This window comes from Solea senegalensis, linkage group LG2 (genome assembly GCF_019176455.1).
Source record: "Solea senegalensis isolate Sse05_10M linkage group LG2, IFAPA_SoseM_1, whole genome shotgun sequence".
In the NCBI taxonomy this organism is placed as follows: domain Eukaryota; kingdom Metazoa; phylum Chordata; class Actinopteri; order Pleuronectiformes; family Soleidae; genus Solea; species Solea senegalensis.
The window spans coordinates 4414345-4440279 of NC_058022.1; the positions used below are offsets into that span (position 1 = coordinate 4414345).

General features: G+C 39.9%; 2 protein-coding genes and 1 long non-coding RNA gene across 3 annotated transcripts; 2 read left to right on the forward strand and 1 right to left on the reverse strand.

The window, feature by feature from the left end:
• Window positions 1-588: 588 nt before the first annotated feature.
• On the forward strand, window positions 589-8717 carry LOC122764898 (tubulin alpha chain-like). Its single transcript, XM_044018899.1, has 4 exons — window positions 589-721; window positions 5372-5591; window positions 6148-6296; window positions 7371-8717. Exons 1-4 carry the CDS (start codon window positions 719-721, stop codon window positions 8349-8351), a joined length of 1353 nt encoding a protein of 450 aa, XP_043874834.1. The 5' UTR covers window positions 589-718; the 3' UTR covers window positions 8352-8717.
• A 2284-nt stretch (window positions 8718-11001) lies between these two features.
• Window positions 11002-18792, forward strand: nxpe3 (neurexophilin and PC-esterase domain family, member 3). The gene is made up of 6 exons (XM_044048662.1): window positions 11002-11162; window positions 14025-14227; window positions 14934-15706; window positions 16140-16210; window positions 16290-16514; window positions 17705-18792. Exons 2-6 carry the CDS (start codon window positions 14099-14101, stop codon window positions 18244-18246), a joined length of 1740 nt encoding a protein of 579 aa, XP_043904597.1. The 5' UTR covers window positions 11002-11162; window positions 14025-14098; the 3' UTR covers window positions 18247-18792.
• Window positions 18793-21701: 2909 nt separating this feature from the next.
• Window positions 21702-25677, reverse strand: LOC122765300. The gene is made up of 3 exons (XR_006359955.1): window positions 23939-25677; window positions 23746-23816; window positions 21702-21996 (listed from the first exon to the last, which is right to left on the reverse strand). It is a non-coding gene; the product is annotated as an uncharacterized LOC122765300 (long non-coding RNA).
• Window positions 25678-25935: the final 258 nt, after the last annotated feature.

Below are 25935 nucleotides of genomic sequence, written 5' to 3' on the forward strand. Positions count from 1 at the left end.
GTGTTTGTATTCAATAATCCTAAATTAAAAATGATTAGTAAGTAAAGGTTCCACTGGCTTTTGTAATTGTGAGACTAAACGTTAATGTTGAAAAGCGTCAATCGGTGTTTCCAAAACCTGGAAATTATGACTTTCTAAAACGTCTTGTTTTGTCCACAAAACAAAATGATTCAGTTTTAATTGAACACATTCACATTTAAGAAGCTGGAAAATCAGAAACACTGTTTTAATCATTAATCAAGTACTTGTTAGATCCATAAAATGTGTTTCCCAAACCTCAAAATGACGATGTTCTCATCTCAAATGTCTTGTTTTGTTTTCTTCACAAGCCAAAATCATTCATTAATGATATCAAAACAGTTGACAATCAAGCTGGTAATTGATTAATCGAACAGTCAGCTGTAATTATTGTTTAAACTTCAAGGCAACAAATGCAGATTCGATGAGTTAACAAGTTTGAAGAAATGTGGCTATCAGAGTGCTCAAAATGGCCGCGAGAGGGCGTCCTCTCGCTCCTGACAACGCCCCCCGGTGGGATGGTCCTAAAGTTGAGTGGGCGTGGCCTGTAGTTGAATATAGTGGACAGTTTGTCTCGCGCCTGTTAATTTCTGCTCACTCGGACCACCTCGTCGTCTGCTGTGAGAGCCCATACACGCGCACACTTAAAGGCCTCTTCCCCCGTTTTTTTCCCTCTTCTTCCAAACAACCACAAACTACCATGGTAAGCACCATTTTAACTGTTTAACCGTTTCTTTTATATCAAACGAGTGAAAGTTGGAGGTGGAGTGTGTGTGGGGGTTGAAAAAAAGTGCGCCATTTAAACGCTGTAGTCGGATTTAAAGTGACCGCTGTGTCAGAAATAGACGTTTGAGTCAGTGTGACTGACTGAAAGCTGAGTGAGCTGCTTGACTTGACTCAACAGGTGCCGGTGATTGGGCCACATTTTCAGCAGCACAGCACAGATAACACACACAAACACTCGCAGTGTCACGGGGGTTATTTTCGTCTTTTTGCCCTCAGATTGGATGAGACATCAGTGTTAGATTCCTTCAAATCTTGCAGTATTTCTGTGCTCATAAGACTCCTGACGCTGGGGTGTGCGAGGAATTTGGGTGTGTCTCCACTAAAAAAAGAAAACAAATCCATCAACCAGTCAGATCAGATTGAGAATAGTCTAGGGTTTGTGCAGAGCACAGGGAAGTGTGTTTTTCCCTCCTGGTTTTTGCAGAACAGGAAACGCTTTTCCCTCCAAATTTAAATTCACGAGTATGTTGTGATTTTTAGAAGAGTGGGAATATTGAAGAGATAATCCGAGTCAGGTGATGACACATAAGCCAGGGCCTGGCCCTAAGGCATAATAAGCAGTGTTGTGTAATGTACTTAAGTACAAAATTCACTTATATATGTACTTTTCCTTTTGCTTTTTATTTTAACGTTGCAGCTGGTGTGGATATGACAAACTTTACCCCTCTGTGCAATGCTGAGTGGTTCATTCAAAACCACTGTGTGATATTTTATTCAATTATCAAGTTTTTCTTCAGGTTTTATTATGAAAAAAAATCTGTAACGTGTTTGGGATCTGTAGAACAAAATTCACTACAAGCTGTATTTGAGTCGCATGTACAGTGTTGTGTAATGTAGTGAAGTACAAACACTTTTTTAGTACAAAATTCTGGTATCTGTACTTGTATTTATTTTACTAGCAACTTTTTACTCCACTACAAATCTTCTAACTGTCTTTGTTACTTGTTACTACCAAATAAAATCAGAAGAAGAGTTTTGACATTCACAAGGTTCAACATTAAGGGTTAAGTGTCTTGCTCAAGGCCACATTTAGACTAACAGAGCCAGGAATTGAACCCACAACCTTCCAGTTGAAAGACAACTTTAGCTACCATGGCTCAATCCTAATTCGTCACTTTTAATACTTTTACATCTAAAACTTAAATACATTTTATATCAGAAAATTACTATTGATACTTGATATTAGTACAGTAAGTGTCATATTTAAGACTTTTATATAATATTGTAATATTATATATGTAATATTATAAAAAGAAAAGTGACTTATACCTAAGTAATTTTCTGGTAAGATACATGTACTTATACGCAACAAGACTGGACATAAGAATACTATATCATATAAGTCCATAGTATTTTAAAGTTGGTTTGAGAACCACTGTCTTAAGATATATTTAGATATCTAAACGTTATTTGGGTTTATTTTGGAGTTGAAGATTTGCTAACTTAGTGCACGTCTGTTCGAAGTTTTAAAAACCATCATAGAGTTGTTAAACTGGTTTAATTCCAGTTCAGTGTCGCCGCATTTAGTACAGATTAATACTGGGTAGAGGCACAACTAGTGATTATTTTCAATTAATCTACTAAATGACTATGTTTCTCAAATGTCTTGTTTTGTCCTCAAACCAAAATGTCTCATATGGATCAAAGATAACTAGAAAATATTCACATTTAAGAAGCCAGAAAAACCAGAAAGTTTGTTTTTAATTATTGAAAAAAAACACTCAAATGTTTGATTTTACTGCCCTCTAAGTTGTTACATTTATTTCAACTATAGTCAAGCACCGCCTTGACTTTAGTAGATTTGTCTCTTGTTATAAGGCTAAAATCTGCTTGCATCAGTGAGGACAAATGTCTTCTTGTTGTCTCTCGCACACGATAAAAAGCCAGTATTGACTTTGTTTTGTCAGTGCCTCTCCCTAACATACTTAAAATAAAGGTGAACTATTTAAAAATGCATGTACAACATGACTCAGGCCACTTAAATCATAAAAAATAAAAATAGTGCTGTCAAATGAGGTTGATTTTAATTAATTTAAGACATAGTATGCTTGTTGAGTCTTGTCTATATAGTGATTTTTAGGAAGTGTTCTTTCTCTCACACACACACACCTTTGTGTTGTGTTTACACAGTGTAATATAAACACAGCTTTTTGGCATCGTCAGTAAAACCAGTAAAACTGAAATGGTGTCATTGTTTACCAAGTACACTCGCCTACCAACGCATGTCCGCCTTCATCAAATAGCACTGATGCATTTAGTGTTAAACTGTTTTTTAACCAACTAAAATCATTCAAAATGGAGTTTCACTTCAGTGCGATGCATCGAAAAACATGTCGTGATGGTTCTAGATTTAATAGATGAATGTCACTTTGCTGTTTTATTGTATACAAACTTAGTTCTTAACGTCAGGTGCTTGGTATTTGACTGTACTGAGCTGACGTCACGCAACGGCGCACTGTATGTAGGTGCCTGAAGAAGAATCCTCGAGGCTAAACGCATGAGCTTAAATTAAGATAATTATTTAAAAGGAAAAACACCCCCGCAGCACCAGCACAAAGACATGTATAGGATCATGTCATTTCAAATGAAGGTTGCATTTAACTATTAATTGTACCGCAGTTAGTCATTCTCAACAATATGTCGGGAATCATGTACACCACCCCTTGTTTTAAATTGGTAATTGGTTGACAGTTGGACCAATTTCCTATTCCCTCTGGTGGACTTTCAGAGGGAGAAAATTTCCGGGTGTGGAGACTTGTCGTGTAATTATTTAAACTGCCTAAAGGGTTTCTTGTACAAGTACTTAAAGAATGTCCTTTTTGTAGATTAAATCTTTCAGTTTTTGACTTTTTTATTTAAGAGTAGAATTTTTGTGGAACAATTCTGAAAACTTTATAATTACGAACACTGCAGTGTGTGGGGGTGTGGACCAAATTCCATTTACTAATCTGTCCTCTCCTTGTCATTATAGTTCATTATTATTATGTGTGTTTTCCTGTTAAAGAGATTGTCACGTGTTGAAAGGAATCTCTTGTTGTCACGTTTGCTCGCCTTTTCTCAGCCTCATTGACCCCCCTCCCTTCATTGCTGTGTGAGGAGTAGAAGATGAGAGATGCCGAGTATTAATAAGTGTTTTAGTCACAAACATTGGGTCCATGAGGTGGCGCCTCTGTTTATAATCTCAGTTCCCATCGTAAGCTGACACACCCGACAGGTTTTAAGGAGTGGAAACGTTTTGACTTTTGAATTCAGCCCCACATTTACCGGTTACTTACTCACTCATTGTCATAGTGATTCAACAATTGTCAGTCGCCATTTGAAATAATTTAAAGGATAAGAATAAATCTGCCTGCTGTGAAAAGTCCGTAGTTTACACCACTGTATTTTAACGGTTTGAGAAACCACTGTCTTTTTGCACATTTGCACATCTTTTCTAAGTTTAAAAAAACATTAAAGTGGTGAAACTGGTTTAATTCCAGTTCAGTGTGTGTATATGTGTGTGTGTATATATATATTTATTTATTTATTTATTTTGAGCTTCCTAAATGTGAATATTTGATGGTTTCTTTGGTCCAGATGAATTTTGAAGCTTGGTGTCATTTTCTGACATTTCCAGGAAATAACGGATTAATCAAATATGAAAACAGTCAGTTGCTCGCAGGCCTTACTTTGAACGGAGGAAACCGTAAGAACCTGGCAGTGAGTGACCACTATTTTGGTGGACGGCCTGACACTGTTTACTCATACGGTCGCTCAGCCTTCACTGCTAGGTGTCAGGTTAGCATGAGGAACTCAAAATAGCCAGTGCATGGGTTCTCTGATGAAACGGGCCAGTCTGGTTGGCGGTGTGGGGGTGTGAGTGAACGTCACCAAGTTTTGTCATGTGAAATATTGAATGCATGTGGAAAAAACCTCACTGATCCATGTGGATTAAAGTGAGATTTTAATGGACACAATAAAAGCTCTCTGCCTCATCTGTCTTATCACTTAGGAGGGTCAAAGTGCGGGCAAAATAAATAAAACAGGCAGCCTGACATGATGAGCCACAGTGGACTCTTTTCTACTACTACTCTTCTTTTAACTCCTGATCCAAACAACAATGTTTTGTCTGTATTTTGTTTCAAAATAAAATATGATAATTATGTCACCAAATATTCCTTATTGCTAGTTTTAAATGTAAAGATTATTTTGAGTTTCTTTGGCTTTATATACACCTTTTTTAGAGTTGGAATTCCAGATTAGACAACGACATTGACAGGATGTCACTTGCACCATGTGGGGGAAAAAAATACAAACATGTGAAGCATTTGCCAAAACCAGACAGATTGCTTTTTCTTTGATTCTTATCTCCACTTGGCCTCCATTTTAGTTCATGAAATGTGCTCATTGACAGTTGATGAAATTCAGTGACAGCTGCAGTAAATCGTACACAAAAGCCCATCCTATGTCTTTGCTTCCACCTAGTGGCAGAGACACAGATCCTGGTTATTCGCCTTTCATGAAGTGAACAGCCCCCCCCCTCCCTCTGTTCCTTATTAACCCTCTCATCGTCCTTCATCTCTTCCAGCGTGAATGCATCTCTATCCATGTCGGCCAGGCCGGCGTCCAGATGGGGAACACCTGCTGGGAGCTCTACTGTCTGGAGCATGGCATCCAGCCGGACGGACAGATGCCCGAGAAGAGTGAAAGAGGCAATGACTCCTCCTTCACCACCTTCTTCAGTAACACCGGTTCAGGGAAATATGTCCCCAGAGCAGTCTTCGTTGACCTGGAGCCAACGGTCATAGGTCAGTGATCCACACGTGGTGTGTTGGCAGCGCTGTTTGAAGCAGATGCCCCACATTTTTGAGTCTGGTTCTGCAAGAAATGTCAACTTTTTTTTTTTTTCTTTCTTACTTTCTTTTTTTGTTACTCTCCACTGACACCAAGTGCTTGCTCGTTGCATGAAGTATTGTGAGATCTCAACCATTTAATGTTGCAGTGGCCGTTTGTCAACAAAAATTTTTCAAAATTAATGTTAATAAAGTTGACAAAATCAATGACTACTATTGTACCCTGGGCAGGTATAACAGTGTACTCACTCAGGTAATAGAAACCTGAACGTCCATGCTGGGTTATTGAGGTTTTGATGGTTTATTTTAGTCCATTAAAGCAAACAAATAAATCCATTGTCTCTTCTGCTCTGGTCAAAAAACAGTGTGTCTGCTAGTGTATCTAACCCAAACGTTGAAATGAAGTTAAACTAATTAAAAAAAGAAGTAAATATTTTAAGCAAACAATATTATCAAAAACATTTAGTTGAGTAACTGTCGTCATATCTTGCTCTTGTCTTGAATTCCCCAGATGAGGTGCGCACAGGAATGTACCGCCAACTCTTTCACCCTGAGCAGCTGATCTCAGGAAAAGAGGACGCAGCCAATAACTACGCTCGTGGTCACTACACCATCGGCAAAGAGCTGATCGACTCCGTCCTGGACAGGATCCGCAAACTGGTAAGACTTGACAAGACTGTTTTTTCTACTACAGTCCCAGCTCGCCTTGCCACGGCATGGATTAGGTTGGTTTTCCACTACAAAAAAAAGTTACCTACTCAACTCGGAGTCATCGTTTTACACGCGACACACACACAAACCAGTGATTAGTGATTTAGTAGCTGAATCATTAGAATCAGTTAATTAAAACTCTGTGTTCAGTACTTCCTCCATGACCGGAGGACGGACTCCGTAGTCAGTGGACTGAAATACAGTGGCAGGGTAGACATTTCCCTGGTAATTGTTGGATATTAACCCATGTTTTTAGAATTGTCAAGTCTTTTTAACTGATCGACAGTTCGGCATTGTTCGGCTTGATTCCTGTGTCTGACGTCTCTTCCTGTGACGGCACTCAGTTTGGCGAAGTCACGCATAGTATCGCCTCAGCTCGCTTGGAACCTCGCGAGAGCAGGTGCTAAAAAAGTACCTGGTACCAGGTGCTACTAAACCGTGCCGTGTCGAGGCAAGCCGGGGGAAACACGCCATTACACTGGTCTCCTCCCCCACCCCCCATCCCTTTAGCAACATTCCATACATTCATTCCTTAGTTTCATGCAGATGTGTACATGTTTAGCCAAGCAATGATGAAGAGATAAGATGGTTCTTTTTAGTGCCGCAATGGGGGGAAATTTACATTGTCACAGCAGCAAAATATGGTAAAGATAAAAGGTTTCCCAGTCATTGCGGGATTCTGCTCATGCCCCCAATCGCTGTAAATGTCAATCATATTCAATACTTATGATTTGAAATCGGGAAGATTCTGATGTGTCCGATGTGTTAAAACCATGTCAGTTAATCACCTACAGGATAATTTGTCCAGATAATCTGTTCAAATCATCCTAAAATCGGAAGGCACCCACGATTGTCGGAAGGTCCAGATCCAAAATAATTCTTGGATTAATTGTTCAAAAATGGTTTAGGATAGGCCTAAATGCCTGCAGGCTTGTCCACGTCTCATTTGATGCTTCAGTAATGATGATGCAGCTTTACCTGGGTTATGATTGATAAGAGTCTTTTCTTTTTACTGCCTTCCAGTCTGAGCAATGCCGTGGTCTCCAAGGATTCCTGGTCTTTCACTCTTTCGGTGGAGGCACTGGCTCCGGTTTCACATCCTTGTTGATGGAGAGACTCTCTGTTGACTTTGGCAAGAAGTCAAAACTCGAGTTTGCCATCTACCCAGCACCACAGGTTTCGACTGCAGTTGTTGAACCTTACAACTCCATCCTGACCACCCACACCACCCTGGAGCACTCCGACTGTGCCTTCATGGTGGACAACGAGGCCATCTACGACATCTGCCGCAGAAACCTGGACATCGGACGCCCATCCTACACCAACCTCAACCGCCTAATCAGCCAGATTGTGTCTTCTATCACGGCCTCGCTGCGTTTTGACGGAGCCCTGAACGTCGACCTGACAGAGTTTCAGACCAACTTGGTGCCCTACCCTCGTATCCACTTCCCTCTTGCCACCTACGCCCCAGTCATCTCCGCTGAGAAAGCCTACCACGAGCAGCTGTCTGTGGCTGACATCACCAACTCCTGCTTTGAGCCGGCCAACCAGATGGTGAAGTGCGACCCCCGTCACGGTAAATACATGGCCTGCTGTCTGCTGTACCGCGGCGATGTGGTGCCCAAAGACGTGAACACCGCCATCGCAGCCATCAAGACCAAGCGCAGCATCCAGTTCGTGGACTGGTGCCCCACTGGCTTCAAGGTCGGCATCAACTATCAGCCTCCGACTGTGGTTCCCGGTGGAGACCTGGCCCAGGTGCAGAGGGCCGTGTGCATGCTGAGCAACACTACAGCCATCGCTGAGGCTTGGGCCCGTCTGGACCACAAGTTTGACCTCATGTACGCCAAGAGAGCCTTCGTCCACTGGTATGTTGGAGAAGGCATGGAAGAGGGCGAGTTCTCTGAGGCCAGAGAAGACATGGCCGCTCTGGAGAAGGATTACGAAGAGGTCGGCATTGACTCATTTGAAGAGGAGGAGGATGAGGAAGGAGAAGAATATTAAACGGACTTTACTTGGTAAACAAAATGTTTACTGATTATTGGCTGATTATTTATCCTACCTACCTTAAGCTCAGAAGATATATATTTGTTGTGCCATGAAAATTATTGCTTTTACATTTTTTTTTTTGGGTGTAAATTCATTTGTTTTATCAGAAATCCAAAAATGTTTTTGCACATCTAACTTCCTTAGATGCAAGTGCGTTGGAAGGTTGAAGAGTGTTTTTCAAATATGTTTTGGAGTGACCAAAACGAATAAATGGGGATTTATTTCTTCCCCCTCAAGCTTAATCAGTGAACATTCATTGTTCATATGTTTTTCATTTCTGCAAACCTGTATTGTTGCACAATAAATCTCTCCCTCCACTTACTCATTTATTCCATTCTGTTAACCTTTTGAGTCGAGCATCCCGTTCCAAGAGTCTGTGCCATGATTGACCAATTTATGATATAATACTAAATCTACTACACCAAGGAGGTGCTGGTTATCTCAGTCATAACTTACTATCTCATCGTTTTGACTTATTCTTTCATGATTTTAGCCCAATTTGGAATTCAGATTAAGTTTAAGGCAGTGGTCAGCAAGTGGTGGCCCATGGACCAAAACGGGCCCAACAGCATCAGTATCCGGCTGCCAAGAAAATGCTTTTCCCTTAAAAAAAAATTACAGAATTCAAAGCTTTTATTCTTTTTTACACTCTTTTATTCTAGAAGTAACTGAAACTACATTTAGTTTGAGAAATTAAAAATAAAACATTGCTGTTGTAATGGAAAGCCAGGTTCAGAGAATAAATGAACTTGACATGTTTGACTCAAAGAAGAAGCAGTAATTCTTCGTTGACATTTAAATCTCCATTCCTCATTTGTGTCTTTAAAAGTCTTCGTAACAAGTTAAGTTAAAGACGACGTCCATGTTTTTGTTTCTGACTGAAAACATTTTAAGACACTAGCTACTTAATACTACTTCATTTAACCCTATAAAACCATTTGCATCATATTTACTAAAGAAGTTTGAGACCTATATCGTAACAGGTCTTAACAGATCAATTGTTTCCTTTAAAACTTGATGCCTGTATTCTGGCCCCTAATAGATTATCACTCCACTGCAGGCAGTGGAAGTGTGTTTTTCGTTTTTTGGCAAAATTCAAAGGTATTTTGTTATCATCAATTAGTATTTTTTTGTATTGAGTGAATGGTTGTTTGTCCCTGTGATGGACTGGTTATCTGTCCAGGGTGTGTACTCAGCCTTTCGCCCCATGTCAGCTGGGATTGGCACCTTCGATGCGACCCTCATATGGAGAATAAAGCGGCAGAAGATGGATAGATGGATGGATTATAGGAAAAAAGCAACAGGTTTCACCTGACCCCCTGGTTTTAAGGCAAGTTCACAACAACAAAAGAGCACAGATTCACGTATGAAGACTAAAATACCAGCAAATATAGAAACTTATGTTCAGAAATAAATGTTTTGCACAAGTTATTCAGTTTTAACTGTTTCTTTGTTTTATAGAGCAAAGAAACCAAAAAATGTTTTATTATTTTAGTAAGTAGTTTAGTACTTAAGTAAAAAAATGCACATATCTGTACTTTACTTAATTGTATTTCTAGCAACTTTTACTGTTACTCCACTACATTTTCCTCTAACGTTCTTTGTTACTCGTTAATAAAATCAGAAGAGTTGGCATTATGGTCTGTATTTATATAGAACCTTTCTAGTCTTTACACTACAGTTTTCACCCATTCAACAATTCACATGCTTTAACATGGGGTTAAGTGTCTTCACACAAGGACACATACTAGCAGAGCCAGGAATTGAACCCACAACCTAGAAGGTGTTTTTAATTTACTCTATGAGTTGTGGTGATAGTGGGTTATGTTTTTGTTTGTTTGGTTTCCAATAACCAATGTGGTATTAACTGTTTATACATGCTGCTGAAAGAGTGTTGTAACTTTTAACTTTGACACTTTAGAGAAAGAGATTTAGCTGCAAAACTGTGATAACAGCAGTAGATAAGATAGATAGATTTTTGTACTTTACTTTTTAAAAACATTTTATTTAAATGTAGTTGCTTTCTTTTTCTTTTCTTTTACCGTTTTTTGCAAGAAAGACAATAAAGATTGAAAAAATAAAACCTTTTTAAAGAAAACATATTTTCTTTGATTCATTTGACCACTAAAGAAAATAATTATTTTTCTTCCATTGGCAAAAAAAAAAATTGGCTTCCATTTAGTTTTTTTGTGACTGACCGTCAGATGGCGCAATATTACAGCTCCACCACTCCGGCTGCAGTGATTATGGACAGGGGGAAATCATGTAAGTAAGTAAAGTGCTTTCACATACATAAGTACAAATACACACATATATACAGTATAAACAAAACAAATAATAATAATGGTCTATATTATTATTTACATATCATGGTAAATTAATTTTAAGGTGCTTACAAAGGAAGAAAAGCAATGATACAAGGATAAACAGATAAAAGTCTGCCCCATATATATATATATATATATCTGTTATATATGTTTATTTTGAATACGGGGAATTAAACTACACATTTCTGCAATACATAATCCAGATTATCTCCGTTAGAAAAGTGTGTATTTTTACGACGCAGTCATCAGCCCCGCCCCCCACCGGGAGCAGCCAGCAACCATAGCGAACGCGCTCCTCCAGTCTGAATATACACGGACACTGATGTTCGTCCCCAACCGCTGCTCCAGCCTCGCTCGGCTTTCAATCCAACTCACACCCGCCTCCACCTCCACCTCCAGCTGTCTGTCCCGATGTTACGCTAACGTGCCGCCGCTATTTGTGAGTATAAAACCCGCTCTGTATTTGTTGTAATTCGTGTAAAAAAAAACTCGCCTGAAATCTTCACCGCGACGCTGTCATCACCGCAGACGCTGTCGCTGTTTTATCGACGACGTGACAAGATGGGGATTTAAGATGGATTTTTATATTTGGATGTAAAAGAAAACTGGGTTATAGGAGCTCTGTGATAAGGCCACACGGCGGCGTAGTGGCTAAGTATGTAAAAAAAAAGGGGGGGGGGTGTACACCGGTTTGCTCCTACAGATTTAGGGATTAGGCGAATTGGACACTCTGAATTGACCGTGAGAGTGGACGGTTGTTTGTCTCCATGTGTGGCACTGTGATGGACTGGCGACCTGTCCCTATGTCGGCCAGGACTGGCACCACCAGCGACCCTTACTCATGTGGAGGATAAAGCGGTTAAAGTGAGCGAGTGAGCGTAGGTGTAAACGTGAGGCGTTCACCCTTACGTCAACTGGGATTTGGCTCCGTCCGTCCGTTCGCTGAATAAACCAGCGTTTGTGTGTGTGCTGTGGAAAAATGTGTCTTCAGATGTCTGATGAGGATACAAAAGCTTGAGTATCAAATGGATTGTGGAAGCAGCTGTTTATTTCTTTGCAAAGAGAGATAGAGTCAAAATGGCTCTGAGGCACAGAGAAAGATGCATAGTTTTATAGCAGGTGTAACAGACCACATTAAGACCAGAATAAACCTGGGTATAATTTGGCCCAGGCCAGAGTATACCCGGGGGAATAAACTGTCCTAGGCCAAACTGTACCTGGGGGTATACCCTTGATTTGTAAAAATTTGATTGTATTTACACAGTATATTCACTCACTAGTATTCATAAACATGTATTTACCCTGGAATAATCTACAGTTGCAAGAAAACATATGGGAACCGTTTGGAAATGTCTGGATTTCTGCACAAATTGGTCCTAAAATAGGATCTCATCTTCATCTAAGTCACAGCAACAGACAAATACAGTCTTGTTAAATTAATACCTCACAAACAATGATATGTTTTCATGTTTTTATTGAACACAACATGTAAACATTCACAGTGCAGGCTGGGAAAAGGTATGTGAACCCCAAGGCTAATAACTTCTCTGATAGCTAATCGGAGTCAGGAGTCAGCCGACCTGGAGTCCAATCAATGAGACCAGGTTGGAGGTGTTGTTTAAAGTTGCCCTGCCCTATAAAGATTACAGTGCAGAATGCTCAATGAGGTTAAGAAGAATCCTAGAGTGTCAGCTAAAGACTTACAGAAATCGCTGGCACATGCTAACATCTATGTTGACAAATCTATGGTACGTAAAACACTGAACAAGAACGGAGTTCATGGGAGGACAACATGGAGGAAGCCACTGCTGTCCATTGCTGCATGTTTGAAGTTTGCAAATGAACACCTAGATGTTCCACAGCACTACTGGCAAAATATTCGGTGGACAGATGGAACCAAAGTTTAATAAGACTGTGTTTGTCTATTGTTTTGACTTAGATGAAGATCAAATCCCATTTCAGGACCAATTTATGCAGGTAATTCCAAAGGGTTCACATACGTTTTCTTGCAACTGTATATTTTAGCTGAAAATAAAGCACGTATCAGCAACCTTACAAAATGTAGGATACAGAAGTCATCAACTACTTTAGTAAGTAATTACTCACAAACTTTTTACATTTCACATTTTCTTAGGGTGATATTGATGTGGTGGTTGGTCGCCTTGTATTTTGAAATGAAACTACTGAGAACTGTGGTAGTAATCTTTGATTTAAGTCAGTTAGCTTTCTCACTTAACTTACATGACACAGCTAAGACCCCAATAAATAGTTGAATGAAGTCAATCTTGTGTAAATACAATCAAAACCTCTTTACACAAGAGGGGTATATTCTGGTCTAGAGTGTATAGTAGAGGGTATAGTCTGGCTAATTTATACTCCAGGATTAAAGCAGCCTAGGCCATAATATACCCGGGGTATAATCTAGCATAGGCCGCTTTTACCCTGGTTTTATTCTGGACTGGGGGGTATACTATGGTGTTTTTACAAGACATCAGGTTTCAGCGAAGACAGAATCAGGATTGCTCTTTGTCGTTCATTTTAATTTCTTTTAACAGACACTGTAGTTTTACAAAGTCCTCTAAGTGACACAAAACATCTAAATGCCAGTAGGAACTTTTCAGTAGTCATATCAGTCACTAATTCTAAATGAATAGCTCTAATGACAACACAGGTGAAAAGTGCAATATAAGCTTTAGCTTGAGATTTACAATACAAAGGTCCAGCAAAATCTACTCCAAAAGGAGGCACTTCTTCGATGCGCTGTACAGGTAAGGGTGCTGAAATCTGTTGAGCAGGTATTACTTTGTATTGACGACTGATTAGACATGCAAGTAGAATTCTTTTTATAGTTTGTCTTCCCTTTATTACCCAGAATCTCTCTCTTACTTGATTAAGGGTGTCTTGGAGGCCAGAATGCATCACTTGTTGGTGACATTTTTTGGCTATCAGCTCAGAAAATGCTGCATTTGCAGGATGCGCCGTGTGTTTCTTTTTCACATTCCTTACTTGTGCGCTCCTGATCATGTTAACAGTGTGCTCCCGGCTTTCACTGCTGCCACTGGCTGATATCCATGTCATATTTGTCAATTACAAGTTTAGGCAGTGTCACATTTATATGGCACATGGTGTCTTCATAAGGCATTACGGAGACATCTCCTTGAGCTGAATCTTGCGCTTTTCTTATCGCTCAGTCTTTGTTCCTTCTTCGATTTCTCTGTCCATTTTGTCCAAACAAATTATTATATCAACCCAACAATGCGTCCCAGTGCTTGTCTTTTTATTCGGTCTTTGTCTTTGACAGTTTCTCTTCATCGCCATCGTGTTCATCGGCTCGATGAACTGACAGCAGAGGAAGCGAGACACAGAGAAGGAGAAATGGGGCCTGATCATAGGAGACCGGAGGAAGTCACCATGTGTCGAAACCCGTCCAAATATGCCCTCGTCTTTCTCTCCCTTGCCTTGTTTGGACTCATCTTTCTACTTGGCAACATCCGCACTGTGGAGGTGACATATTTTAGTTTAATTTTCAACACTCCATACAGACATGATATGGACACAAATCTAGTTGCTGTGTCAGTCCTGCTAAAACCTAGCATGTAAAACATGTGAAGCACTATGGGTGGGTGATGTAATTTCACCACAACCACAAGTCACCTCCTTTAGTTACCACAGACCCACATCAAGAGCTGAAATGCCTAAAATGAGAAACTGGACCAGGGACTAGCCTACTGGTTGAGGTTATTGGCATTTTATTAGCCTAGGCCAGGGGTCTGCAACCTGCGGCTCCAGAGCCTCACATGGCTCTTCAGCCCCTCTGCAGTGGCTCCTTGTAGCTTTTAAATGACACATCCAATGTCTACGTTAAATGCCATATTAAAAAACCTCCCCGAAACTTAAAAGTAATGTGTACATGAAGAAGCACACATTTGGAGTTCTCTCCACCTTTGGATACATGTACTTATGCCAGGCAGGTTTTCTCAAGCATGAACTACACAAAATCCAAATATTGTTTGGATTTTAATAAGTGGTTGGCTATAAACAGCAATCGAATGAAACAGTTTTTCAAAGTTGCCTTGCCTTTCATACTGGGACATGGTCGAGCAACTTTGTACGTTACACTCAGTTACGTCCATACTGTATTGTGAATTTTAATCTGCTTGTCACGGGTTAGTCGCCTGTTAACACCGACACCCCTCTGTCTCTCTTTTAGAAGTGGAACTGTAACAGGATTTCCACCCTCGACCAGCTACAGCGCACGTTCCAAACCTCCTTCGTCCATGCCCCCACTTTTCATAACAGTTCCTTCTGTGCTCACATGGGTCAAAAACCCTCGCCTGAAGAAAAACTCGAGGAGCGCTACCTGTTGGACTCCATTGCCTGGCCCGGACCTCCGACTTCCTCCAATCCAGCACCCTTGCGTCTGACGAGCGACCCGGTGCACAGTCTGTTTGCCATCCTCCCCAACAAAGGAAGGAAGGAGTGGTGCGTTGGCGACCAGCTGGAGGTCCTCGTCCAAATGCATGACTTCCAGGGTCGCCCCAAGCACTACGGTGGAGATTTCCTTTTGGCCAGGCTGCACACTCCGGAGCTTGGTGCAGGTGTTGCTGGTAAAGTGTTGGACCACAGGAATGGATTTTATTCTGCGCTCTTCCCGCTACTTTGGGAGGGATCTGTACAGGTGGAGATTACGATGGTGCACTCCAGTGAGGCAATCGCAGTGCTGAAACGGCTGAGGGAAAAGCGGCCTGACCGGGTGTTTTTTAAGAGCCTTTTCCGTGTGGGATACCTGGTTGAAACCACCGTGTGTAACATGTGTCTGCCTCCTGATGATAAGCCGCTGTGCAACTTCACAGACCTTTACACTGGCGAGCCCTGGTTCTGCTACAAGCCCAAAATGCTCAGCTGTGACACCAGAATCAACCACTCGAAAGGAGGCTACCTGGAACACCTCATCACAAACAAAGAGGCTTTACTCTTCCAGAGGTTTGTAATGTTACTTTAAGGGTTAAGGTAATGTGGTTTATTTTATTATGGGATAGGTCAGATTTTACTTCAATGATTTTTCTTATTCAACCACCAAAAACAAATTAATTACTTTGTTAGAATTGGTGACATCTGGGGTTGCAAAATACTGGGAATTTTCAAAATTGGAAGCATTCCATGGGAATTTGTGGAAATAAACAAGCATTATCAAAATTGAAGGTTGGGAACTGAAATATAGTTGGTAAATAATATATCGTAGCATAATCTTGACTAAACACTCAACTCGAGGCATCTCGATGCAAGGTGGCAGCATCTGTTACCTTGAGCATGTGCCGATAAATGTGCCATTTCAGTAACTTTTGTCACTTGGGCTTTAGTAACAGGAATATTTATTATCATTGCACTGAAACATTGTTTTTGTTGTTTTTTCTAGTGGCGTTAACATCAAAGTACAAATACATGCTTCAGGACCTGACAGAGTTACAGTGCTGCCTCCTAAGAAAGGTAGACTTCACACTCTTCCATGTTTAATTGTTTGATTCAGTGATTGATTTATCGAGTCGTTCAATTGTCTTTGCGTTAGACAAAGTGGAGGTGAAGAAGGGCGGCAGTGTAAAATCAGACGCCGTTAAGGTCGTACCATCTGGATATTACTACGGGGACTCATGGAGGCAGCTGGGCGGAGTTAAAATGCATCAGTTCAACAATTCCTCTGCCGTCACTCAGTGTTTGAAGGACAAGATGATCTACTTGTATGGAGACTCCACCGCCAGGCAGTGGTTTGAGTACCTTGTCACTTTTCTCCCAGGTCAGTTTTGTCTTTTTGTTTAGTATTTCATTTTTTTGCAATATGCATTTGACTTTGGAAGCCATTTTCAGACAGGGATTATGTAAGCTCTGCAGATAATGGTGTTTGGACAAATCTCTGGATTTTTGCCCTTTACAATACACACACTGCCCGACCAAATAAAAAATAATAGCAATAGCTATGTTTACATGTGTACATTTCTTCATTCCGCCTGGAATTTGGGCTGAATAATCATCTCCACCTCTATCAACAAAACAAATGACATGCGTGCAATATCTGTCAAAAAAGGAGTTGATGTGTATCAATGCGCATTTTTAAGTGGTTATACAGATTTCCTGGCCCTATTGTAGAAGGTATACAGTATAATCTGTGTAACACTGCATGGATTAGTGATATGATGGCTCCAGCTTTGTGTCATGTGTATTAACATTGTAAAGGACCCTATCCCTAGACGCCGCATATCCCCAAAGAATCCTATTTAATTCCAGAAATTCCAAAGACCTTGGAAATTTGGGCGTGTTTACCGGACATTATTATTCCAATTAATTGTGTCCATGTAAACATAGCTATTGTTACAATAGGCATATGTAATGTCACATTTATTTCAGTCTGCATTTGCATTGATTTTTCACGGAGGTCTTTCATTTATAATGGAGTGGAAATGGTGTGTTAAATCTTCAGCACATTCCTTAATGCAGTTGAGGTGTGGACTCCCTAGAGGACAGTGCTACTGCTAGACTGAGAAATGCACAGAGAGTCATGTGCAGTGGATTGTGTGATCTCATTTGACAATGCAGCAACGATTATCAATAATGAATTGATTACTAAATTAACAACTGCACTAATCAATTTGATCAGTTCATGTGGGTTGTTTGTTTTGTTTCTCAAATGTGAATATCTGGTTTACTTGCTCCATATATCAATAAAAGGTTGGGGAAATCCTGTGCAACATTTTCATACATTTTGTGGACTAACCAAGTACTTGATTAATCACTAAAATAATCTAGAGACTAATCTGTCATGTAAATGATCATAATAATAATAATTTGTTCATGTTTAAAAGTTTACACTAGACTTTTTGCGAACATAAAGAGACCCACCGGACAAATCCCTGAATCATATCCACGCTTCAGTGCATGTCTGAAAGTAGCTTAACTCACTGGATCTTTTATTTACTCCTCCCTCTACAGAGCTGAAGGAGTTCGACCTGCACAGTCCTAAAAATGTCGGGCCTTACATGGCGGTGGACAACGCTCACAACATTCTCTTGAATTATCGCTGCCACGGCCCGCCCATCAGATTCACCGGCGTCACATCCAGCGAGTTGAGGTACGTGTCCAATGAGCTGGACGGCCTCGCTGGGGGTCCCAACACAGTCGTGGTCCTCAGCATCTGGTCCCATTTCAGCACCTTTCCCGTTGAGGTGTACATACGGCGGCTACGCCACATTCGGCGGGCGCTGGCGCAACTTTTGGACCGAGCGCCGGGGACGCTGGTGGTGATCCGCTCAGCCAACCTCCAAGTCTTGGACCAACAAGTGAGCCTGTTCAACAGCGACTGGTATTCGCTGCAGCTGAATAAGGTCCTTAGGGCCATGTTTAAGGGAATGAGCGTTCTGGTGGTGGATGCCTGGCAAATGACTTCAGCACATCACCTCCCCCACGCCCTCCATCCACCCCAAGCCATTATCAAGAACATGGTAGACCTGCTTCTGTCCTACATTTGCCCATAGAAGGAAAAAGCATATAGCAGTGGGTAAGTGATCACCGCATTAGTTTAGAGTAAATCATCTGTCTGTAATCCACCTTTACGTGATTGGTGTCAAACAAGCACAAATCCTACATATCCCCGAAGCTATGAGGATCGATGGTTTTTTAGTTCTTGAACGTTAACAGACAGAGCCTTCTGTCAGAGTACATAATGTTACAAAAGTCATCGTTGTCGTTACCAAAAAAGTGTCACAATGGTAGGAAAAAAACACGTTACAAAATGTTCTAATGTCACAAAAACAATTCTTACCAATAGTGTTAATTTAAAAAAAAAAAACATGCTAAATGCTACATATTTTTATTTAAAATATAAGAATCTTAAATGAGATCATGAGGTCTTCACTTCAGTACGTATCACGAGGACTGCAAGTGTATGTTCATTGAGTAATCAAGGACATATAGTGCTTTTTCACTACACCATTCCAGCACGGCTCGTCACGGCTCGACTCTCGTCGTATCTTTTTGTTTTAACATTAGTGATAGTACCTTGTACCTGGTACTTTTTTGGTACCTGCTCTGGCACAGTTCCAAGCGAGCTGAGCCGATATTTTAATGTAACGTCAACAGACTGCCGACCACTGATTGGTCAGAGTGTCGCCATAACACGTTCAGTTGTATTTCAGTTCTTTTTAATCAACTGATTCTAATGATTCAGTTACACCGAAATCGTTACTTATGGATAAGGTAGTGCGGCGAGTGTATAGTGCCATTTCAAATGCACAAAAGTACTGTGAAGAAGTTCTAAAAAGACATGATCGACTCAGTTGTTACCCGCGTCGCCCGTGCCAACGCTGACGCTGCCAGACGCAATACTGTCATAACACAGCTATTATGAAAAGATAATAATTGCTGGAATAAGGTCCTAATCAGGTAATGTATACAGGGAGGGATAAGCTATTCACATGAGTCACAGGCGAGCATTAGCGGGATGCCTCCTGTACACTCGTAGTCACTTTGGAAACCAGCTGAGTGATGTTGAATGACAGCCTTGACAGTATGATTTGATTGGCAGGGGAGGATCTGAACAGAACCATGAGATGAGGGAGCTGCCCCACGTCACCTGCTTACAAAAAAGTACATACACGTGCACACACACACACACATTCATGTTACTGGCGCCCCGTGTCTTAGAAATGTTAATATTTACACAGACAGTAATTAACTAAATACAGCTAGGTACACACCATACATGTTGATTGACGAGCCGCCCCTGTTCTGGGGTCTTCTATAATAGCACATATCCATTTCATACATTATGTTCCCATTGAAAAGGGAAATAGACAATAAAATACAGCACAAATGAGTGCAAGTGACCGCTGGTTATCATATAGTAGGAGCCATTTGGCAGGTGACACCTCAGAATTTACGTTTGGCACCGGTCAAATCGCATATCTGGAAGCTTCAAAACAGGAGGTTAGAGGTTACGAAGATCCACTTATTGCAAGGTTTTGTTTTGTTTACATGATGCATGATGCGCCATAACACTGTAAAGTGTACCATCACTGGAGGACTCATACCCCCACCTCTGACTCCAGTGAGAGATTTGTCTTGACTTTACTTGCCTGCTGTTTTTCTTTTGATCCGCACAAATCGTATTTATTGCCAGAAATGCCAAAAACAACAACAAAAAACAACTACACTAACCCTAAATCCAACACAGCAAGATGGGTGAAATAATATCTCCTTCCAAATTTTGTCTGATATCAGCTTGAATGTTGAGTTAATTCTACCTCATTGATGAGACATTACAGTGTTGTAACTGCTTGTCACATTTGCGCTGTGTTCACATACCGATTTGTCATGCAACAAGTTTACATACAAAGTCAATGCTCAGACGTGACACTTGCAGCAGCTGGGCAAAGCAGAGTGATAGGTGCGCGTCAAAATTGAGCCCATCACGTCTATCACAACACAAATAGCCAATCACCATTCGGAGCTGTATGACACTTTATCTCATGTGGAAACCATAGTCTTGTGTGCTTTCACAACACCAAACCGAGCACTGTTAACGGTGAAACTCGCCACGTTGTGTCTTTGGTCGATGGTGAAAAGAAATGTCTTTTACTTTTAAAATACTGCGACTTGCGAGCAGTGCTCCCATCGCGTCCCAAAATGGACTAAATGATCCCTCGATAACCCTAACCCATCGCGTTCACTGTGAACACACCATTACACCGTAGATCTATGAGGGCCGCCCCCATGATTTCTGCAAAAAACGCGCATGGAATTGCGGAATTGAGCAATAAAAATGGAAATCCACTGTTAAACACAGAGCGCTTTTTCTGAAAAGTCGTGTACTCTCAGAAACTAAATTCAGAGGCGTGGTCAGGTGATATGTTGTTCTGTAAATTCTGCCAGTGCACACTCGACCACTTAAGAAGAACAAGTGGAAAAACCTGCATGTTAACAAAGGGAGCTTCTACAAAGAACAAATACAGCTACAAGCATGTTGGCAAATTCAACAGGAGAATTTGTCCATCACACTAGAAAAGCTAGGTCAAATCCTGCAAACACAGAGGGGGTGTGGCCTGTACATGACAAAGTCACCAGTATCAAAAGTACATTGTCTTGAAGAATCACCATAATATGCTTGAAATCACTTGGTAAAATTTTGTGTCTGAAGTTGATGCAACATAATGAAATAGTGTGATGCTGCGTTGCATTAATAATTTTATATTTTTAAATGTGTTTATGTTTTGTCGTTGGCTTGTATTTGGTCATATTTTAAGACACGTTTTGCTGGTAAAATATGCGCAAGTTGTTAAAAAATTTGGGAATTTGGAAAGAGATAAATAATATAATAACAGGAGACAAACATGGTAATCTGAATGTAGCGACTTTATCCGAATGTGTGCAGAGAGATTTGGTCAGTCCACAAGTCTGTTTGTGAATCCGTCCAACAGTCAGTCTGTCCATCCCATTCATGTGAACATGTTAACTTGAAGAATGACTTGAAGGAATTTCTTCCAATTAGGTGCAAACGTTTGAGGCTCAAAAGGACAAGGTCACTGTGACCTCATGGTTATATTTATATATGTGTACTCACATATATATATATATATATATACATATATATACATACATGTGTGTATATATACACATATACACATACATACATACATACATACATATACATACATATATATATATATATATAATTATTTTCAGTTTGTAGGAAACAAACCAAGACTTGTCATTTCCAGGTTTGAGAAACATCGATCAAGCATTTTCTCACATTTTATGGTACCAAACTAGTTCACTTAACCGGCAGAGTAATCAATTGTGGAAATAACCGTTAGTTGCAGCCCTAGTCACATTTTCACATTTTTGTGTATTTTCATTTAAGTTGCACATTTTTAAAGTTCCTGTTGTTCATTGTTGTAATTGTTCATGTGCTGTAAACTGGAGCTTTTCTCAATCAAAACAATGAGAAAGGACCTAGTTTGGGGGATCATGTAAACTGTTGTCTTGGGGAACTTTCAAAAGTGGGAACTTTCCAGAAATCCAGTTGGTAAATAATATATTGTAGCATCATCGTTGTCTGAAACAGATCAGATTTGATGCAAATACAGTAAAAACTGTAACACACACTTACTTACTGCAGGGCTCTTGAGGCCACGTCCCCTTCATTCATGCACTGTTCATGCACTGTTCATGCACTGTGCATTCCTCCATCACATGACAGTTTCTTCTGCCTCCTGCTGGACGGTTTTCTGTAACCATAAAAAAATATGTTCACATGAGTTGTAAAATATTTTAAAGACCATTCCATTTCTTCGACATCTATAGATAGTTATATATAAATATACATATATATGTATCTATAAATGCAAATTAATCCACATGATGTTATTTAATTCATATCATTTTGCATGCATGTCATTCAAAGTTTCCGATTTGGAATATCTCCCAATTTAGCCCCGAACAAAAGCTCCCACGGAAAGTTTCTGTAAATTTCCCTGGAAATGTGTCCGCCCCTTTACAACGTTGTGCGTTTAATTTTTATTTCCATTTTATAATTAACTTAATTTCACACGAGCAAACTGTTGCCACGTGTTCACCAACAGGAAGAGAGTGAAGGTTGTTTCCCCCAATGTGTGAGATAAAGCAATAATGTGCCTACTGTGTTTTATATGGAACTCGTTTATCTCAGAGCTTTGTCCTGTTTTTCTAACACTTTTTAAAAAGTTTGCGGCTGTGTTTTGTAGCCAAGGCCATAATGTGCTGACGGTGAGCTCAAACTGTGAAATGAAGCGGGGACTGACATGTCTGTGCAGTACTATAAATGTCACAAGCACTCTCTCTAAATAATAGGTATATTTTTCATGGACTTCACGAGGTAAAAGTGTAGATTAATGCATTTGTTTTGATCACAAACATGTCGACCATCTGATGACATTTCTTTATCTCATTACTTCTACATGTTAATGAGGAGAGATTTCATGAAGCCAAAGAGTGTAATAGCTCAACACCAGAGAGTCTGACTGGACGTTATCACATTAACTATTGTCACCAGGTGATGAGTTAAGATAAAAAAAACAACCTATTCTGGACTTGAATTTTGAGCCTTCTCACATGTTCATCAGTGCTGCTGTGCTGTGTGTATCGAATGCAGAGGATCCACAGAGTGGAATTGATATTAAAAGAAGACTTGAATGAAGAACAAGGACTGTGTTTTTATTTGTGTGTGTGTATGTTTTATCATTTAACCCTCAAAATGTGTCTGGACTTTTTTTGCTTTTTGACAGAAAATGTCATGTCAGAAGAACTTTCAATATCTGGCAGATATTTACTGCATGTAAAAGTGTAAAATAGTATATTAACAATTAAAAATTTAAAAAACACTGTAGCTGTACATAAAAGCAAGAACCACAGACAGAGGCCGAGTCACCCCAGGCAGATCGCAGAGGTCCAAAGCCCCCCCCAGAGTCCACCACAGCTACCCCCACTTCCCACCCCAAGGAGGGATGGATGAAGGTCCATGCAGGCCCCTTGGAGACAGGGACAGGGAGATGAGCAGACCCCTAAGCCAGTGCATGGAAGATTCCCACTTTCTTCGAGGCATTTAAGTTTTTTAAGGGTAAGTTTAGGGTTTAAATCACAGCACACCATACGAATCAAAAATGACAGTCACCCAAACCTGTTTCAAATTTAAGTCAACTAATACTATTACTACTACTAAGTTTGTTAACAGGTGGAGTTCAAACTTATTTTTGCCACAACTTGTTTGACATTGAGAGAAAACATTCATTCAACTGGAGGTTTAAGTAGTATTGAAGGTCAAAAACCACATTGGGCATTTGACTTGGAGTCATTTGATTTGTCATTTTTACAGTCAAACTCATAAAACTCCACTTCAGTTTGACTTCATACTCATTCCGAACAAAATGCCCCCGTGTGTTTAAACCTTATTAAGTGTTTTGTGACTGTAGTGATTTTGTAAAAATTTCTGTTGTACTTACAACAGAAAACCGAATCCAGTCCAGCCCAGTCCCTCCATGTATCCGGTCCAGGTTTTGCAGGAGAGGGAAGCCTACAGACGACAAGAAAGAGAGTCAGCAAATGAGAGCGTATTCTTACCGGTAAGTTGACAACTGTTGTCAGTGGTGAAACACAAAGTATATATTAAATAATGTTTAGTAAAACTTATGTTACCTCTGCTCCGCTGCACTGACGGAGCCAACGCGGAGGTAGCTTTAGTAAGGAAGTTGAATATTGGCGCGCGCGCATGTGTCAACCAATCAGAAAGAAGGAATTGTGTGAACGCGGGAATTGTTCGGGGCGGGGCTTGTTATTGATACCAATGAAAAAACAAAGCTGGGCGGGCAACCGTTTTTAACTTAACTTTATTACAAACTGTCAAGAAACACTGACAAAGGAAGAGCATCACTTCATCAACCAACGACGCCATGCCCGTTTAAGCCGTTAGTTCACGTTCACTACTCAATCTACTCAATCTGACATGAAACTTTTAATTAGCTGGAATCTGTTCTTGTGAAGTCATCACTTCATATCAGGTAACAATCCGATGCCTGTAGATCTTCGGTGCTCACCGTTAGCTTGTCCTCAATAGTTTTAGCACCCTGGGGGCACAACAGCTATCCACCATCTTCACGTCTAATGAAAACAAAACGATTTAGAGACCGAGAGTTGCCTGACATATTGCACAGTATATATACAAATACGTCTAGTGATTTAAAAAAAAGTGCGGCTTCCTACCAAAATGGCATCGTTTTGGTTCAGAATTTTGCATTAAAGTACTGCATGACATCAGTCACCTGGAGTTGTGAAAACATCGGTACGGAAAATCCGGGTAATTCCAGTCATACCTCATGTTTTCAAGTTAAAACAATGGCTCGAGTCCATCTGCAGGAAGCAGTATATCTCAGGGAAAACAGGTGATGCGTTCAAGGTTCAACATAAAACAGCAAGACGTCATTGGTGTTAATAAACCACTCATTCTGTGACAACGTATTTATTTAAAAAGTTTATTTATCCCTTTTGAAAACTTCTACCAATCCCTCAGTACTAAAACTTTACCAAGCATCGTATTCTTCATGAGTATAACGTAAGATACACTGTATTATTAATAATAACAACTTTGGCAGAAACACAACAGGCTGAACTCTGTACAAAAGTAAAGCAAAAACACACATTAAGTGTCCACAAAAAACCCCAAAGACAATATAATGGTTTCACTCAGCTTCACTGAGAAAACTGATTTTCTAAGAGGGAAACTGGAGTGTTTGTCAGCGCAGTGTTCAGGTTCCAGTGTTGTAGTCGAGTCACTGACCCTCAAGTCCGAGTCGATTCTCCAGTCGAGTCGAGTCCTGATTACCTGAGTCATTGAGGATGAGTCCAGTTCATAGAAGGGATGAGCCAATAAGATACTCGGTATCAGAATCCGTCATACAGTGAAAGTCAAAATCTCTGGATCGGATATCAGAGAAAGAGGAAAAAGTAGGTTAGGACAGCCGTTTGGACTGGTTTGAAGATAAAAGAAAATTTGTTCAAATACAAAAGCAGCAGCAGCATTTTAATAGTCTGTTTACTTTGTCCTATGTGTAAGCAGAATATTAGTTTAACAGCTCAGGTGTTTTTTAATATTGTATCAGACTGATATTATTATTGGTAGAAAGAAAAGTTGTGGTATCAGTGTCATAAATGTCCCAGCTAGTTATTTTTACAATTGTTTTTTTAAAAAAGCACTTTGCAGAAACACAAATGACACGAGAGTTTCTATGTACTACTGGAGTTTGATGTAAAAGTCTGCATAATGTTACTATGAACAGTATTAATGCAGCATTACATTGAATATGACATTAGTCACCTTTTTTTGTGTGAGAATTTCTGGTTTTCATCATACACAGACATACATATGTATACATATATACGTATATATATATATATATATATATATATATATATACACATATGTATATATATATATATATATATATACATATACACACACATATATATACATATGTATATATATATATATATATACATATACACACACACACACACATATATATATATATATATATATACATACATACATATGTATATATATATATATACACACACACACACACATACATATATACACATACGTATATGTGTATATATATATATATAGGCCTGATCAG